A 16,874-nucleotide genomic window follows, 5' to 3' on the forward strand; every position below is an offset into this window, starting at 1 on the left:
GTGTCGTGAACTCTGCATTATGCATTAAATCTGCATATAGCGCGGGAATTAAAGATCAGATTTATATCTGTTTTGCGGAGACACATTTATGTGACCAAGTGTAAATGAAATCGTTTTGATAAATCAGATATCCGATCAGTAAAAACACAAGAACTGACCAGGTGTAAACAGGCCCTAAGATTACATCTGCATCAGATTCAGAATGATGATCAAAACATAGATTCCCACAATCCATCCATCATTAATATTCAGTACACACTTGAACAATAGTACAGTATAGTTTTACAATACACACTGTTTGTCAAAATGCCTGACTTGGCAGGTGTCCAGGTAAACCTAGTCGGTTATGTCTTAAGTGAGCGTAAACAGTTGTAAAATCAGATGTAAATCAATATATTGAATCCGTGCATTAGGTGACAACTTTTAATATAGCCTACCTGCTGCTCTCTGTGTCCGTAATGTTAACCAAACAAAATTAACTGACTGAAAAACTTTTGTAGCAATATTTAATTCATGCAGACTATGCTGTTTTTTATTTTATGATTTGATTCAATTTTTGTAGTATTTCTTTACTTTATTTTTTACATGTAGTAGTATTTCCTACCTGAAAAAAAAAAATGTCTCTGTTCTGTTGTGTTTGTCTCATTGCTCATGATTTGCTTGGATTTTACACTGATTGTTTACTTTATTGCTTAAAAAGCTTTTACTTACATTTTGCTAGTTTTGCTATGTTATTGCTGTGTTCTTTAAGAAAGTGTGCCCACTCTCTTTGACCATGAAAACCCTTCCGTTACTGTAGATTTGGCAGAAAAAAAACCTGAGGAGACCTTTTCTTTTCTTTTCTTTTTTCTCTTCTCTTCAGGCTGAATAATAACAGCATTACAGCAGAAGGTTGTGCTGCTCTGACTTCAGCGTTTAATTCAAACCCTTCAAACCTGATAGAGCTGGATCTGAGTGGAAATAAACTCAGAATCTCTGGAATAAAGAAGATCTGTGTTCTGTTGGAAAATACACAATGCAGATTGGAGAAACTGAAGTGTGTATTAACATTCATCTACATTTGTGCATGTTTATGTACATTTATTAAGGTTTATTTAATTAGATGAACTTAAAAAAAAGTTTTACTACTTTTTAAATTTACACTATGACTGAGGCTAAAATTATGTTTAAACATCTCTTTTTGTGTTTAGTGAAGAAAATGAATGTTTAAACAACATGAGGACAAAATTCATGTTGATTTGAAAAATTTCATTTTTTGGTGAACTATTAATTTAATAAGATTAGGTTATTAAAGTTATTTAATTTAATAAGGTTTTGGTCAATGCATATATTGTATTTATATCTAAGGGAGATTTTATTTTATATGGCAATAATTTGTTCATAATTTGTCCAATTTGTCAGAAGCCATTCATAAATACCATTAGTGATGCGATAATCTGTGTCTCCAAATAGAATAACAACAACTGTTTGTTTTTTCTTCTGTTTTTCTGTAGACTTTCAGACTGCAGTATCAGTGAAGAAGGTTATAAAGCTCTGGCTTCAGCTCTGAGATCAAACCCTTCACACCTGATAGAGCTGGATCTCAGAGGAAATGATCCTGGACAATCAGGAGTGAAGGAGCTCGATGATTTACTACAGGATGAACGCTGTACATTAAAGACCAGGTGATTAAAACCTTGAAATATTTAATAAAATTGTACTTTTAAAATAACCTGAAACCATGCTGCAACAAAACAATAATCAGTTGATTTTCATGTCTTGTATTGATCCATTGTTTATTAATCACATCACATAATATGGAGGATTAAATTTAGCAAGATCATGAATTTGTTTTCATAAGCAATACACTTGTGGTATAAACAGAACATTAACACTATCAGTTACTACACTTCTGCTGCGTTGATGAAAACGGTGCAGATTTTATATTTCCTTAAACAGTAAAACTTGCATATTTTGTCAATAAATGAAGCAATTTATTTCCACAATTGTAATAAACATTAAAACATCACATAATATCCAGTAAACATTACAATTTTGTAGTGATTGCTGCTTATCTCCAATTTTAGAATTTCTAGTTCATTTTTCACACACCAAAAAAATGATTACATTTAATAATAGCAAGTTCTCTTTCATCAACACAAACTGAAAAAAAATATTTGACATCTATAAAATTATTAATTGAAGAAAACATTCTATACAAGTTCTTATTTGGTTGTCACACACACACACACACACACACACACACACACACACACACACACACACACACACACAAAACTATTTGCAGCCTTATGTAAGCGTTAGTTTATGGTTATAAAGCTAAAACTTAAAAGGAATGCTTTAGAAACAAATTCTAAACTCTAGGAACAACCAAAAACCAAATGAAACATCACACTAGAGTTGGACATTTGAATTTTTTGAAATTCTAATTCTGATTCTGCTTATTGATTCTTATCAATTCCTAATTTTGATTCCAATAAGGTAAAAAAATAAAAATGTCACGTTTGGGTTGTAGGAAGAACAGGATGATGAAGATTAGGTTCAAAAAGGCTTTAATAATCCATACGAGTAAACAATCCAAAAGGCAGGCAGGCGAGCAAACACAACTTAACGTTAATGTGACCAGACACATTAGAACTGAAAACACAGGAACTTAAATACACAGGTAAAAATGAGGTGATCAACGACGACACATTTGAACATGATTCAAATCATATTAGTTACCATGACAACAGAGAAGTGGGAAAACTGAACAAAGGAAAAAAGGAACTGAAGAATGCAAATTAAAAGTCCATGAAAACTAAACTAAACAGAATAACTGTTACAATATCATTCACAGTCTTTTTTCCGAAATGTTCCGTTGCAGCTGAATACCATGAACAAAAATCTAAAAGCTAAAGAACTTATACAAGGAACTTTTACCTATGGTTTTAACAAAAATACCACAGCAAAAACAGCTATTCTAACTAAATTAAATTACAAGCATCGTTAAATACAATAAATACTCAGCAATTAAATAAGAACAAATAAACACATAAGCAATAACACAAATAAATACAACTAAAAGATACAAATGTTAAGATTTTCAGATGTTCAGGTACAGAAACTGAAATCAAATGTAAGATATGCATTACAAATTCAGTTACAAAAGTACTTCAGTCATCTTGAATGGTTTAAAATCACATTAAAATCCACAGAAAGGAATTGATAAGAAGAATTTCCTAACCTGACCTGGAATTGATTTTCCTACATCACACTCATACACTATGAAACATACTATTGGGAATGATCTATATATCTTTCTATATTTGATTTATAACTCCACTCATAAGCAGGATGGGAGCAGCAAAAGTTATAAAATTATAACAAATTATCTCATCTAAAATTCTCTTCTACTTCCTGTAGGTTTTTGAAAAGTGCTGCTGCACAGGAAGCGTGTGAGTGTCTCACTAAAGTTCTGGGTAAAAGTCCATTATTACTGACAGAACTGGATCTGAGTGAAGATAAATTAGGAGATCTGGATGTAGAGAAGCTCTCTGCTCTTTTGATGGACTCTCATAGCAAAGTGGAGAAAATCAAGTGAGTCAACATGATTTATACATTATAACTTCTCTGTTAATTGATTATAAAAGACTGTCAGTCATGTGTCAGCAGATATGAAGAGCTGTTGATCTGAAGTGTGTTTAATATGTACTGAATAATAAATTATGGTGTTTCTGTGTTCAGGCTGAATAATTGTGAGCTGACAGAGAAAAGCTGTTCAGTTCTAGCTACTGTTCTCTCCTCTAAAACCATCCTGAAAGAGCTGAACCTGAACAATAGCCGTCTGCTGGACTCTGGAGTCAAAGAGATCTGTGAGGGACTGAAGAATCGCATGTGTGAACTAGAGATACTCAAGTGAGTACATTTCACCATAAACTGCTGTTCATTCAGACTGACGTGAATTTTTTGTCTTTTATGGAGAGCTGTTATTTTTTTCCATTGCACTTTGAAGAAAACTGACCAACCAATAAGATTCACACTTTGTCAAAATGCCCAGAGCTATTGCCGTTATAAATAACACACTGCCTTGGTGGCTCACTGACTCTTTTGCTAAGTGACATTAAATACCAGGGGAAGAATCTGGAACAGGGTTTGGAGATTGATATTGGGCAGCTCTGGTTTTGTTTGATAAATTTAATTCAATGAGAAAAAAAATCTAAATAGTATTGGTTAAATAGGATGAACTGTTTGAAAACATGTAGAATAGCTCATGTGCGTATTGAGCGTTTGAAGAGAGGTCCACTAGTGGGCACACTTTAAATGTGTCTTTTTGTTCTCACGAACAAAGGAGTTTACTTTGAAAGGGAGCAGATTGCGGAAAGTATTGGAGGGTTAGGCATAAGCTTTGAATGTTTAAATATAGCCTAAGTGGAGCAAATTCTGACACTTCAAATACACAATTACTTTTTTTCATTATTCCATTTATCTTGTCTTTTATATCACAAAATAAAATTTTGTAGCGGATTGTAACCAAATACCTGTTGTTTTTGTTTTTATCATCCCTGCTAGAATATGACTAATGAAAGAGTGCTTTCTATTTACTGCTTAGTTTGTAATACACTATAGGAGGACTGTACCAACTAACTCAGGGGGACTAAATGCTGCCAGGCAGAACAAACGTCTCTGTCACGCATGTAACCCTAGTTCACTGCAGAGAAGAAAGCAAGATATTGGCTTTATTGCATTTCGTCTGCATGCTCTGAGGCGCAAGTAATTTATTATAGGCTTATGCGAAAATGATTATATACAGTAAGTAGCTTTTCCTGCTTTTCTTAGTGAATATTTAGCGCCAGTTTATGAGAATGTGACAATTCTGTTCTCTTAGACTCACTGGATGGAAACGCTGCTCTATTCACAAATGTTTTATGTGATATTGCAGTTTTGCACATAAGTTTAATTCACAACTTTGGATGGAAACATGGCTAATAACACGCTTCACTCTGCAGTGCTAAAACCATAGACTGTAAAAAAAAAGGCTAAAACTGGCAGTGCCTATACTTACTTCTTGGCAACCTGCCAAAATAAGAGCTTGCTGAGTTTTAGGTTTGCAAATTTTTTATTTTAAAATATAATGGTATAATCACACGATTTATTATTTTATTTATTATTTTATTACCAAAACTGGTAACACTTTATAACTGCATGCTATTAATCATTAGTTAAGCGTTAGTAAAAAGTTAATTCATTTACAAAGCATTAAAGGGTTAGTTCACCCAAAAATGAAAATTATGTCATTAATGACTCACCCTGATGTCGTTCCAAGCCTGTAAGACCTCCGTTCATCTTCGGAACACAGTTTAAGATATTTTAGATTTAGTCCGAGAGCTTTCTGTCCCTCCATTGAAAATGTATGTACGGTATACTGTCCATGTCCAGAAAGCTAATACAGACATCATCAAAGTAGTCCAAGTGACTACAGTGACTCAATCTTAAGTTTATAAAGTGACGAGAATACTTTTGTGCGCAAAAAACAACAAAAATAACGACTTTATTCCACTATTCATTTCCTTCTCTCTGGGCCTCGAGTTTTTTCACGTAGTATAACTGCGTAGAGCATCTGTGTTGTACATCACACGTAGGCTCACTATTGGCCGACGCTGGTCATGTGTGTGATGCGTCTGACGTACAACCCAGAAGCGCTGCGCTAAAACACTACGTAAAAAAACTCGAGGCCCAGAGAGAAGAAAATGAATAGTGGAATAAAGTCGTTATTTTTGTTGTTTTTTGCGCACAAAAGTATTCTCGTCGCTTTATAAACTTAAGATTGAGCCACTGGGGTCACTTGGACTACTTTGATGATGTCTGTATTAGCTCTCTGGGCAATGGACAGTGAGTCATTAATGACATAATTTTCATTTTTGGGTGAACTAACCCTTTAATAGACATTAATAAGCAGTTTATAAATACAGTTATAAATACAATAAATAAATAAAGTTATAAATGCTGTATTCTTGATTTAAAAGCATATCTATAATGTGTTTAATAATTGTATTTTCATACTTTATTGTATAAGTATTGCATTATTTACAAACCAGTTATTTGGGAGTTGTCAGTGGTTCATAAGATCACTTAGAAAGTGTAAGTAAATGATTAATAAATTATTTAAATGTACATTCATACATATTATTCAGACATGTACTAATAGTTACTTAGTGTGTTAATAAATGGTTTATTAACATGTATTTCTACTGTAATTCATGATTAATTCAGGTAGTTATAAAGCATTTAGTAGTGGTCAGTTAACTATTTTTGTGAGCTCATCTAAAGTGAGGACTAGTTATGCCTTGTAAAGCATTTACAAAGGAGATTTTAAAGGCTGTTAAATATTTTTTTGTTCTGTATCACTGTTGTGTTTGTTTCCTTTTTCTGTTTAGAAGATAACCGAGTCTTTAAATCTCCTTTATAAACGCTTTACAAGGCACCTAATTAACTGGTTTGTAAATAATGCAATACTTCATTTAAAAATAATAAATTGATCATTAATAAATTATGAAAATACAATTATTGAACACATTATAGATATGCTTATAAATCAAGAATAAAGCATTTATAGCCATAATTATAAATTGCTTATTAATGTCTATTAATGCTTTATAAATGATGAATTAACTGTTTACTAATGCTTAACTAATGATTAATAGTGTGCAGTTATTATAAAGTGTTACCAAAAAACAAACTAAATAAAGTGCAATAATACTATTAGTCATTTTTATATATATATATATATATATATATATATAGTTATATTTAATGGGTCACACTCTGTGCTGTGTGAGCACCAGACCGAATCTCCAGGTGCTCTCATGAGAACCAGACTGAAAAACGTATGTGCACCCCTGTTTATAAAGCACATATTAATGTGTTATTCTGCATGACTATATTCTACATCCCTTAATCCTCCCACATATCTAAACTTAACAATTACATAGCTAATTATTAATAAGCAGTAATTAGGGGTTTATTGAGGCAAAGTTGTAGTTAATAGTGAATAGTGAGAATTGGATCCTAAACTAAAGTGTGACCATTTTTCCTATTATACCAAACTCGTATAGAACAGTGACCCCAAAACCGAGGTACTAACCAAACCGTGACTTCTGTGTACTGTTACACCCCTAAAAAAAAAAAATTTAATTTGGGGTTGGGCTTTTTCCATTTTTTTTAATTTTTTTTAGTGCAGACTTCTTTTTTTGAGGAACATTTGTCATTGCATGAGCAGGCCTTTATAATAACTTTACAGCGTCATCTGTATCCCTAAGTAAATACAATATTAATGAAAATGAATTAATACATGTAGCCTATAGGCTAACTATAATAACCTAAATTTAAGATCAAATTTAGAACAAACTCACCCATATGTAACAATAACAGATTCCTGGTGATTAATAGCAGAATAAAACTGTGGCATATCTGATTCAGTTAAGATGTTAAGATGTAGTGTGATTTAGTCATATTTATTGATATTACAGTGCAATGTTAATTAAAATTTGTGTTTATGTATTTTCTGTAGACTTTCAGACTGCAGTATCACAGAAGGAGGTTATAAAGCTCTGGCTTCAGCTCTGAGATCAAACCCTTCACACCTGATAGAGCTGGATCTCAGAGGAAATGATCCTGGACGATCAGGAGTGAAGGAGCTCGATGATTTACTACAGGATCAGACGTGTTCACTGAAAACACTGAGGTAAGTGCTATTAAAATAGTAACGTTCAATAATCCTAAAAGCATTTTAGGTGGGCGAGAATTTTACTATCAAAAAACAATTATAAAAGCTATGAAATGACTGAAGTCTTTTTCACAACATTAGCATATATCACTATAGCAGGTTAGTTAGGGATGTGCGCTTCGACTAATTTGACAGTCATTTAAATGGAAGTTTTGTAACCGACTCGACTAGTCTAAAGTAAGAAACCCCCTAAAGACTTGTGCGTACATATGATCCATTTGAAACAATAAATCAAACAGTCGAATCCCATAATTAATGCTGCTAAAAAGGTCATAAATATGCAGTACGCTTGCCTTGCGTTATGACTTTTCGGAAGCCTTCTCCCTCAACAGAACTGAGTGGGAACATGTCTGTTGCTGTCGTCACAGAGATAAGATATTTTTCTCAGAGTTGAAGTGAATGACATGATTGGCATTTGATTGCTTTGGCTATCACACCTATGTTCATGTGTTGAATATGTTTACGCATGGCTCCAGTGGAATTATGCCAGTTTGACGTGTCACAGCTTTCATAAAACTTTTTTTCCCTTTAAAACTTTTTTTTTTAATTCAAAATTCTCCCGCTCATTGCTTGTCTTTCAAACGCGGACATTTCTGAGCTCACCGCGACTGACAGGAAGAAAACGCATGTGAGATCTGAGGTAAAATTAAAAGAGTAGGCCTACAGCTTAAGGTATTATTTTCCCCAGTGTTTTATTTTAATGTGTTATTTAAAATGCCTTTAAATATAAATGTAACAAAGTTCAGGGCTCAGGGAAGAAGGGGGAACCGGTGAACTGTAAACTTAAGTTTTATTGACAAAGTAAATAAAACGAAAGTAAACGTCAGGTGCATCATGGCCGACTGCTGCACATACATAAACAACATGCAACTTAAATGTCCCAGGCCTGGGCTGCGTTTCCCAAAAGCATCGTAAGCCAAAGAAGATAGTAAAAACGATCGTACGACTGATCTTAATATTACGGTCTGTTTCCCAAAAGCAATGTAATTTAAGTAGCACTTGAAAATCATCGTAGATCTACGAGTGCTCTGGAGTAATCGTAAATCCCTAAGTGCATCGTAAGAAGACAGAGTTATGAGGTCACCTGCAGGACATCCGGCAGATTACACCTTTATTCAAGTGCAATGTGATTATAAGGTTTCGACTGTAGCCTACTTCAAGTTTATTGTACACTTTATTACTCGTTTTTTGTTTTAATGAATTTTTTAAATGAAATAATTAAAAAGGGCAGAAAACAAAAACAAAAAAATTGAAATAATTTAATCCAATAATTTTAATCTAAATTAAATGAATGAACAAATTGTTTTATAAAAGATGAAATATGCTTCAAAGACTGGGAAAAATAGGGATGAACTAAAAAAATCTGTCAATGACTTGTGCCATGTATTGGGCATTTCTTGGTTGGCCATCATGTGGTCCCATCATGCCATCTTTGACCTCCTCCTCCACCACCTCTTCATCTTATTCCTCCCTGTTAAGTAAGGACACTCTCATATGTCCTGACTACAACTACAAAGATTCTCAAACTGCTGAGGTGTGTGGCTGCAGTCTGGACAACAGAAGATGGAGGCTGAGGCCTGGGAGGGTTGTTTGGAGGACTAGGAGATGTGCTGGGAGATGGCAGATGAAACTGATAGTTCCTCTGAGCATGAAGGACCTGACTCAGGCTCAGGTTGAGTTACCCCTACTCCTCCATGGATGTCAATACCACCACAAATGCCATCTGAAGCACTTGTGCCAAGTATTGACAATGCCTTTTCTTCCTCTGCTGTGAGAAGGGAGGACTCATTGGGCACCACCTGTTTTATTAAATGTTGTCCTCTGCAGTGCCCATTTCCTTTTAGCAAGGCTTGCCACTTCTTCCTGACCTCCTTCCCTGATCTTTTAATGCCCCTAGTTGCAGTCAGTTTTCTAGCAATATCCTCCTAGATTTTTTGTTGTTGTTTATTTGTTTGACTGCCCTTAAACCTACTGAAAATAATAGGTTTGTATAGCTCCACCTCATCTAAAATGACATTAATCTCCTCTTTTAGAAAAATGTGTATATATGAAGAGTTCAGATGCAAAAGCCTCTAAGTGCCATCTGAAATTTTCTTCTAGAATGATCATTTTTATGAAGCTCTTATATTTAAGTTCAGTAATTTCACTTAAATGGCAATGAAAATTACCTATTAATTGCCATTTAAGTGAAATTACTGAACTTATATAAACAAGCTTGATAAAAATGATCATTCTAGAAGAAAATTTCAGATGGCACTTAGAGGCTTTTGCATCTGAACTCTTCATATATATATATATATATATATATATATATATATATATATATATATATATATAATTTTTTTTTTTTTTTTTTTTTTTTTGGTTCAGCCAATTTGCTGGTGTCTCCACCCGAAGGTTTGTGCTTTTTATAGATTCCAAAATACAAGTGTGTGCTACAATTACGAGCCATTCTACAAGGTGACATTTCAGCACTTCACAAACGGACAGCGACTCTTAAGTAGCACTTAAAGCACAGCTGCGTGCGATCGTGCTAAGTTCGTTTTTGTGAAACGCACGTGAAATGAACATGAACATTCAAAAAGTCGCTCGTAGAAAATCCTCGTAAGTGCTAAGATCCATCGTTATCTGGAAACGCAGCCCTGGTCCTCTCTCGTCGTACACTGTCGTTACTCCTTTTATCCTTCCAGAGCTCCTGGGATGCGAGCTCTGTTTTCATGGCTCTGGGCCGTGCTCTGCTCGTCACAGAAACATTAAAACGACAGTAATTTGATAAAAAAAAATCTTGTGTATTTTATTTTTCTTTGTGTAATCGACTGTTGTTTTTAGTGTTGACTACTAGCAGCTGTACCGTTTAGTCGACTAGTCTTGCACATCATTGGTAGCAGGTAATGTCAGCATACTTCTCCTTTGTCCAGGTTGTTACAAAGTCCTGATGCAGATGAAGCCTGTAAATATCTGACTGAAGCTTTTTACATTAAAAACCCGTTACTCCTGAGAGAACTGAATCTGAGTGAACGTGAACTAGAAGACACACGAGTGAATCAGATCGCTGCTCTACTGCAGGATAAACACTGTAAACTCAACACACTGATGTGAGTATTGTGTTCATATGTTATTGTAGATTTAAAGCATCTTAAAGACATTTGGTGACAAAAACATGTTGGCATCAAGTACTTTGTGTTTGTAAATTCTCCCTCTTCTGTTCATCATTTTAGGCTGAGTAAGTGTGGTCTAACAGAGGAAAGCTGTTCAGCTCTCGCTACAGTCCTGAGATCAAACTCCAGTCTGAAAGAGCTTGACATCAGCAACAATAATCTGCAGGATTCAGGAGTGAAGAAACTCCAGAACGGATTAGAAAATACAAACTGTACATTGGAGAAACTCAGGTGAGATTGTTTGTTTAAGGAAAATTTATTTTGTTCAAAGTTAAAGGGGCTGTGAACTGAGAATACATTTTTTCTTGATCTTTTGTCGCAACATACAAGTGTGAGTAACAATGTTTGTGTCACTATTGCTTTGTCTGTTACAGAAGGTTTGATATGTTCTGAGTATTTTTGTAGCACTGCAGTCAACCTGCGCAGTCAAACATTATACAATTTAAAAAAATGCTTTTGACCCCTTTAAAATAATACTGTAGTGAAGTCTTTTTTGCAGTGATATTAATATTGATATTGATATTAAAGGATAATAAATCCTATTATAAATAAATGTCCTATCTGTAGACTTTCAGACTGCAGTATCACAGAAGGAGGTTATAAAGCTCTGGCTTCAGCTCTGAGATCAAACCCTTCACACCTGATAGAGCTGGATCTCAGAGGAAATGATCCTGGACAATCAGGAGTGAAGGAGCTCGATGATTTACTACAGGATCAGAAGTGTTCACTGAAAACACTGAGGTGAGACGTGATGAAATAATATAACATAAATTATATGCTGGTGAATTATTCATAGAAACATTATTTCACTAACTTTTATGCAACAACAAATTGTGCAGGTTATTATATTAAAATTATTTCAAGGTAAATGAAACAAACTGATTACACTAAGTTTAGTTGATTTTAAACCTGTTTCATCTTCCCTTCTGCAGGTTTTTGAGTCCTCCTGCAGATGAAGCCTGTCAGTATGTGAGAGGAATTGTGGGTAAAAACCTGTTACTCCTGAGAGAACTGAATCTGAGTGAACGTGAACTAGGAGACACACGAGTGAAACAGATCGCTGCTCTACTGAAGGATAAACACTGTAAACTCAACACACTGATGTGAGTAATTAACACGTTTCAAATTTATACATTGCATTGAAGTATCCCACATTATATTAAGTGTCATCAGCTAATATGTACTGACATTTAAATGTATCATTTGATACAGTGCTCTTATTGCAGGAGTGGAGCTTGGCCACCCCGCTCACAATTGATGTTTCTGTCTCATTTTTCATGACAAGAATATTGTTTATTTAGAAGTAGATCTGTCTCTACTGGTCTCAAACTCAGTTCCTAGAGGGCCACAGCTCTGCACCGTTTTACTCCAACCCTAATCAAACACACCTGATCCAGCTAATCCAGCTCTTCCGCATTACTAGAAGCTTCCAAGCACATGTCATTTGGAGCTGGTTGGAGCAAAACTTTGCAAGGCTGTGGCCCTCCAGGAACTGAGTTTGAGACCATGACAACAACACATGGAAGACATTTCAGAAGTGCCTCAGCAAAGCTTGATTAGGACAGAAGTGTTAAATGCGGTTCGGTTAGGACAGAAGGGGTTACATCAGCAGTTCATTGATGGTGAAGTTGCAATTCTATGAATCAAATGGAGAGAAGTGCTTTTTATGGGCTTTATCTATCTTTCCTTCCTGCACCTGGATTGTCTCTGAAGTCCATTAGACTGGCTAATGTCGGCAGGAGAAGAAAAGTTGATATCGGTGCTAGAGCAGACATCTTGGAGCCTGCCTGGACCTTTGTTGGTTATAGTCTTGAGGGTACTGTGGATTTTTAAATAAAGTTACTATAAAGTTAAAAATACTATAAAGTTTTATAGTATTTTGCCACGTCGTCTTAGGTAAATGGTAACATTTCTTAAAGAGGTTGTTCCACATTATTAAGCAGTCCTCATGCAATATGCAGAGGAAGGAAGATGTTTCTGAAGATGAAAAGCATGAAATAATGCATTGTCTTACAATAGGCATGAAAACTATCATTTGGCGAAAATGAAATAGAGATTGTCAAACTGTCAAAAGATTTGTGAATTTGTGAGCAAAGAAGAACTTGGTCAGACAAAGGATTATTAAGGAATGTTTCTGTAAAACAAATTAATTTTATTAAAAGGCCAGCTATGAAAAAAAATCCACTGTTGAGCAGCAAACAGGTGTTTGAAGCTTCTGGAGTCTACTCACCCTGCAGGCTGGCAGTTGTGCATAAACCTGCATTTATGCCACTTATAACTTACAAATCACAATAATACAAGAAGCAATTAAGGGTACATTTACACGACAACGATATGCTTAAAATGGAGAAGTTTTTCCTTTAGATTTTTTTTCGCTCACAGACAATTGTCAAAATGATCCCCATATTTTGCGTTTGGGCGCCTGAAAACGGGTTTCAAAGTGCAAGTTTTTGAAAACGGTCTCCATGTAAACAGCAAAGACGCGAATCTGACAATCTGTGAAGACGATTACATCATGCACATGCGCATTATGTATTTAGTCTACAGTTTTTCATCGCCATCTAGTGGACTGGCAGCAGAATACAGTGTTTTCAGTCGGTTTCGCGGATCTGTGGGAAAGGGGATCGTTTTGATAATGGTGTCGTCTGTATGCGGAAAACTCAAAGGAAAAACTTTTCAGCATATCGTTGTAAGCGTACCCTAAGACTGTCATTGCTGTTCATTAAAAAAATGGAAATAAACTTTGGAAATGGAAATAAACTGAAGAATGTTTCCTGTCTTTGTTTTGTTTCTCTTCAGGCTGAATAATATCAGTATTACAGCAAAAGGTTGTGCTGCTCTGACTTCAGCGTTTAATTCAAACCCTTCAAACCTGATAGAGCTGGATCTGAGTGAGAATAAACTAGGAAACTCAGGAATAAAGAAGATCTGTGTTCTGTTGGAAAATACTGAATGCATATTGGAGAAAATTAAGTGTGTATTTTCATTTATCTACGTTTCTGCATGATAATGTACTTTTCTGTGTACATCCATTTAATTGAAATTACCATTTTTGTACATTGCTATGTTTCTATGAAATTGAAATATTCAAATTAGGCAGATGTTATATTAAGACATCTTGTGCTTGTCTGTGGGGTCAGATATTTGCTAATATTAAAATAAAAATATTGGTAAATTTTCACACCAAATGTTCTAATTGCCAAGCATTTGGCAATGCTTTTTATAATAATTATAATAATTATTTTTATTTTTTTATGATTTAAATAAAGTCATCTCACTTTATACACGTGTTTTGCTTATGTAGTGTAGATCATTAAGTGCTTAACAGCTTCTTTCATACACAGACTTTCAGACTGCAGTATCACAGAAGAAGGTTATAAAGCTCTGACTTCAGCTCTGAGATCTTCACACCTGATAGAGCTGGATCTCAGAGGAAATGATCCTGGACAATCAGGAGTGAAGGAGCTCAGTGATTTACTAAAGGATGAACGCTGTAAATTAAAGACCATCAGGTGATAAACGAGACAATTATCATAACTATGATTTTAACCAGATATTACACAACACTATACATTAATACTACACTAGACTAGAGGTGCAAAATATATCAGTGGCCGAGATATTATTGTCTGATCACTGGGACAATAGAATTTCCCCTATTATTTCCATTAATAAGTAGTTTTGTTATATTTGTGTTCAGCATATAATTACTGATAATGATTCAGTGTATTTGTCTGGCGGTGTCGTGTGTGTTTGGACAAATTATCATATCATATTATCATTTTCTGTTAGTATTAGTTTTGGGCATGTTTTAGTTTTGATCAGCTACTGTAATTATAGATATTCTGTTTTATGTGTAAAGAAGTAATAAGTGAAAACAATGAAAATACATTTCTGTATTTTCTCTTACTGGTTATACATGAAAATGGCATATTGTTTGTTTGCGTTCTGTATGTTTATGTATATTTTATGGTTATTACATGCTGTAAATTTCATTTTGGTTTAATTCATTGATACAAATGCTTGTAGTAAATCATTCTACTCTGTTTAGTGACTCATTCAGGATGAAGCTGCAAAAGGCATAAAATTGGAATATTATCTGATTTGTAATTCTACTTCCTGTAGGTTTTTGAAAAGTGATGCTGCACAGGAAGCGTGTGAGCGTCTCACTAAAGTTCTGGATAAAAGTCCATTATTACTGGCAGAACTGGATCTGAGTGAAGATAAATTAGGAGATCTGGATTGGGAGAAACTCTCTGCTCTTTTGATGGACTCTCATTGCAAAGTGGAGAAAATCAAGTGAGTCAACATGATTTATACATTATAACTTCTCTGTTAATTGATTATAAAAGACTGTCAGTCACATGTGTGAGCAGATATGAAGAGCTGTTGATCTGATGTGTGTTGAATATGTACTGAATAATAAATTATGCTGTTTTTATGTTTAGGCTGAATAAGTGTGAGCTGACAGAGCAAAGCTGTTCAGTTCTAGCTACTGTTCTCTCCTCTAAAACCATCCTGAAAGAGCTGAACCTGAACAACAGCCGTCTGCTGGACTCTGGAGTCAAAGAGATCTGTAAGGGACTGAAGAAGCCTGTGTGTGAACTAGAGATACTCAAGTGAGTACATTTCACCATCAGCTACACTCAACACCACAACACTTGCTTATCAGTTATATATATTTGAGTCCACTCGCCTTCAGAAGTGAGGATAATCTAAGAATAGTTTTTTTTTATTTTGTTTTGTAGTAATAAAATAGGAACAAATAAATAGCAAATGGTGGCACAATACAATAGAATGAAAAGACAAATTAAACAAACACAGCTTTATGTTTTTCAGGTGCTAATGCTTACAACTAAAGTTACAAAAGTTATTGAGTCAAGAGCAGTGAGGGGTTTTTCTCTTTGTCTTTTGTTCTTTGATTAAAATGATAGCTGCAGGTTTATTAGGCTGCTGTCACTTAAGACTGAATACTAATCCAATATACTGTTACACAACATGCCTTCTTATCTCAACTATTTACAGTTCAAAACTGACTGTATTTACAGCAGTGTTCATTTTAGTTCTAGTGTTCATTCTAAGTTTTCATGTTTTCTAGACTTACAGACTGCAGTATCACAGAAGAAGGTTGTAAAGCTCTGGCTTCAGCTCTGAGATCAAACCCTTCACACCTGATAGAGCTGGATATCACTGGAAATGATCCTGGACAATTGGGAGTGGAACACCTCATTAATGTACAAAAGATGTTTTGCCATTCACTGAAGACACTGAGGTGAGTGTTTTCTACAAATTAAGATTTTATCTGAAAGTAAATTAAACCATCAAACTATATTTCTGCACTTACTTGCATCAATATTCTTTTACCACATCTGTGCCGTGCACAGTTGTGAAATATCAATGTACTGTCTTTGTTTCTAGGATATTACAAAGTCCTGCTGCAGATGAAGCCTGTCAGTATTTGAGAGACATTTTGAGTAAAAACCCGTTATTCCTGAGTGAGCTGAATCTGAGTGAACGTAAACTAGGAGACACACGAGTGAATCAGATCGCTGCTCTACTGCAGGATAAACACTGTGAAATCAACACACTGAAGTGAGTATTGTGTTCACTTGTTATTGTACATTTAAAAGATAAAAATAGAGATGCTCTGCTCCACTGACCATAAATCTAAACTTTTTTTATTTATTTTTATTTTTGTCCGATCTCTATTCCGGACCTGCAAAAAACAGCTTGTGTAAAACATCCACAATTTGTATACGTTAACACAGGCAGACGCTGAATACAGACGGATAGAAATTGTAGTTTGTATGGTTAATATTAATGTAATTGTCAGCGCACTAAGGTAAAAAAAAAAAAAAAAAAGAGTAATTCTGCCCTTCTGGCCCTTAACCTAAAATTAGTTTGAAACCCTTCTTTAAAGGTGCTGTATGTAGCTTTTCTACCAAAACGAA

The 16,874-nt window shown here is 34.7% G+C and overlaps 2 protein-coding genes across 3 annotated transcripts in view; both read left to right on the forward strand.

Annotated features, from left to right (window-relative positions):
- Positions 1-10,864, forward strand: part of LOC311290813 (NACHT, LRR and PYD domains-containing protein 12-like) — a gene marked incomplete at its 3' end in the record, with an annotated part of 49,621 nt that extends 38,757 nt beyond the window's left edge. The window contains exons 20-24 of the mRNA XM_084409526.1: positions 1,494-1,664; positions 3,406-3,579; positions 3,727-3,897; positions 7,550-7,723; positions 10,684-10,864. Coding sequence (XP_084265652.1) covers positions 1,494-1,664; positions 3,406-3,579; positions 3,727-3,897; positions 7,550-7,723; positions 10,684-10,864 — 871 coding nt within the window. The remainder of the gene's footprint in view (positions 1-1,493; positions 1,665-3,405; positions 3,580-3,726; positions 3,898-7,549; positions 7,724-10,683) is intronic.
- Positions 1-16,874, forward strand: part of LOC311290790 (uncharacterized protein) — a 155,643-nt gene that overhangs the window by 122,378 nt on the left and 16,391 nt on the right. For both annotated transcript variants that reach the window (XM_084409498.1, XM_084409499.1), the window contains 9 exons: positions 10,984-11,154; positions 11,491-11,664; positions 11,856-12,026; positions 13,723-13,896; positions 14,268-14,435; positions 15,049-15,222; positions 15,372-15,542; positions 16,022-16,195; positions 16,342-16,515. In XM_084409498.1, coding sequence (XP_084265624.1) covers positions 10,984-11,154; positions 11,491-11,664; positions 11,856-12,026; positions 13,723-13,896; positions 14,268-14,435; positions 15,049-15,222; positions 15,372-15,542; positions 16,022-16,195; positions 16,342-16,515 — 1,551 coding nt within the window. The remainder of the gene's footprint in view (positions 1-10,983; positions 11,155-11,490; positions 11,665-11,855; positions 12,027-13,722; positions 13,897-14,267; positions 14,436-15,048; positions 15,223-15,371; positions 15,543-16,021; positions 16,196-16,341; positions 16,516-16,874) is intronic.

The sequence above is a fragment of the Rutilus rutilus genome (genome assembly GCF_951802725.1).
Source record: "Rutilus rutilus genome assembly, chromosome: 5".
Taxonomy (NCBI): Eukaryota; Metazoa; Chordata; class Actinopteri; order Cypriniformes; family Leuciscidae; genus Rutilus; species Rutilus rutilus.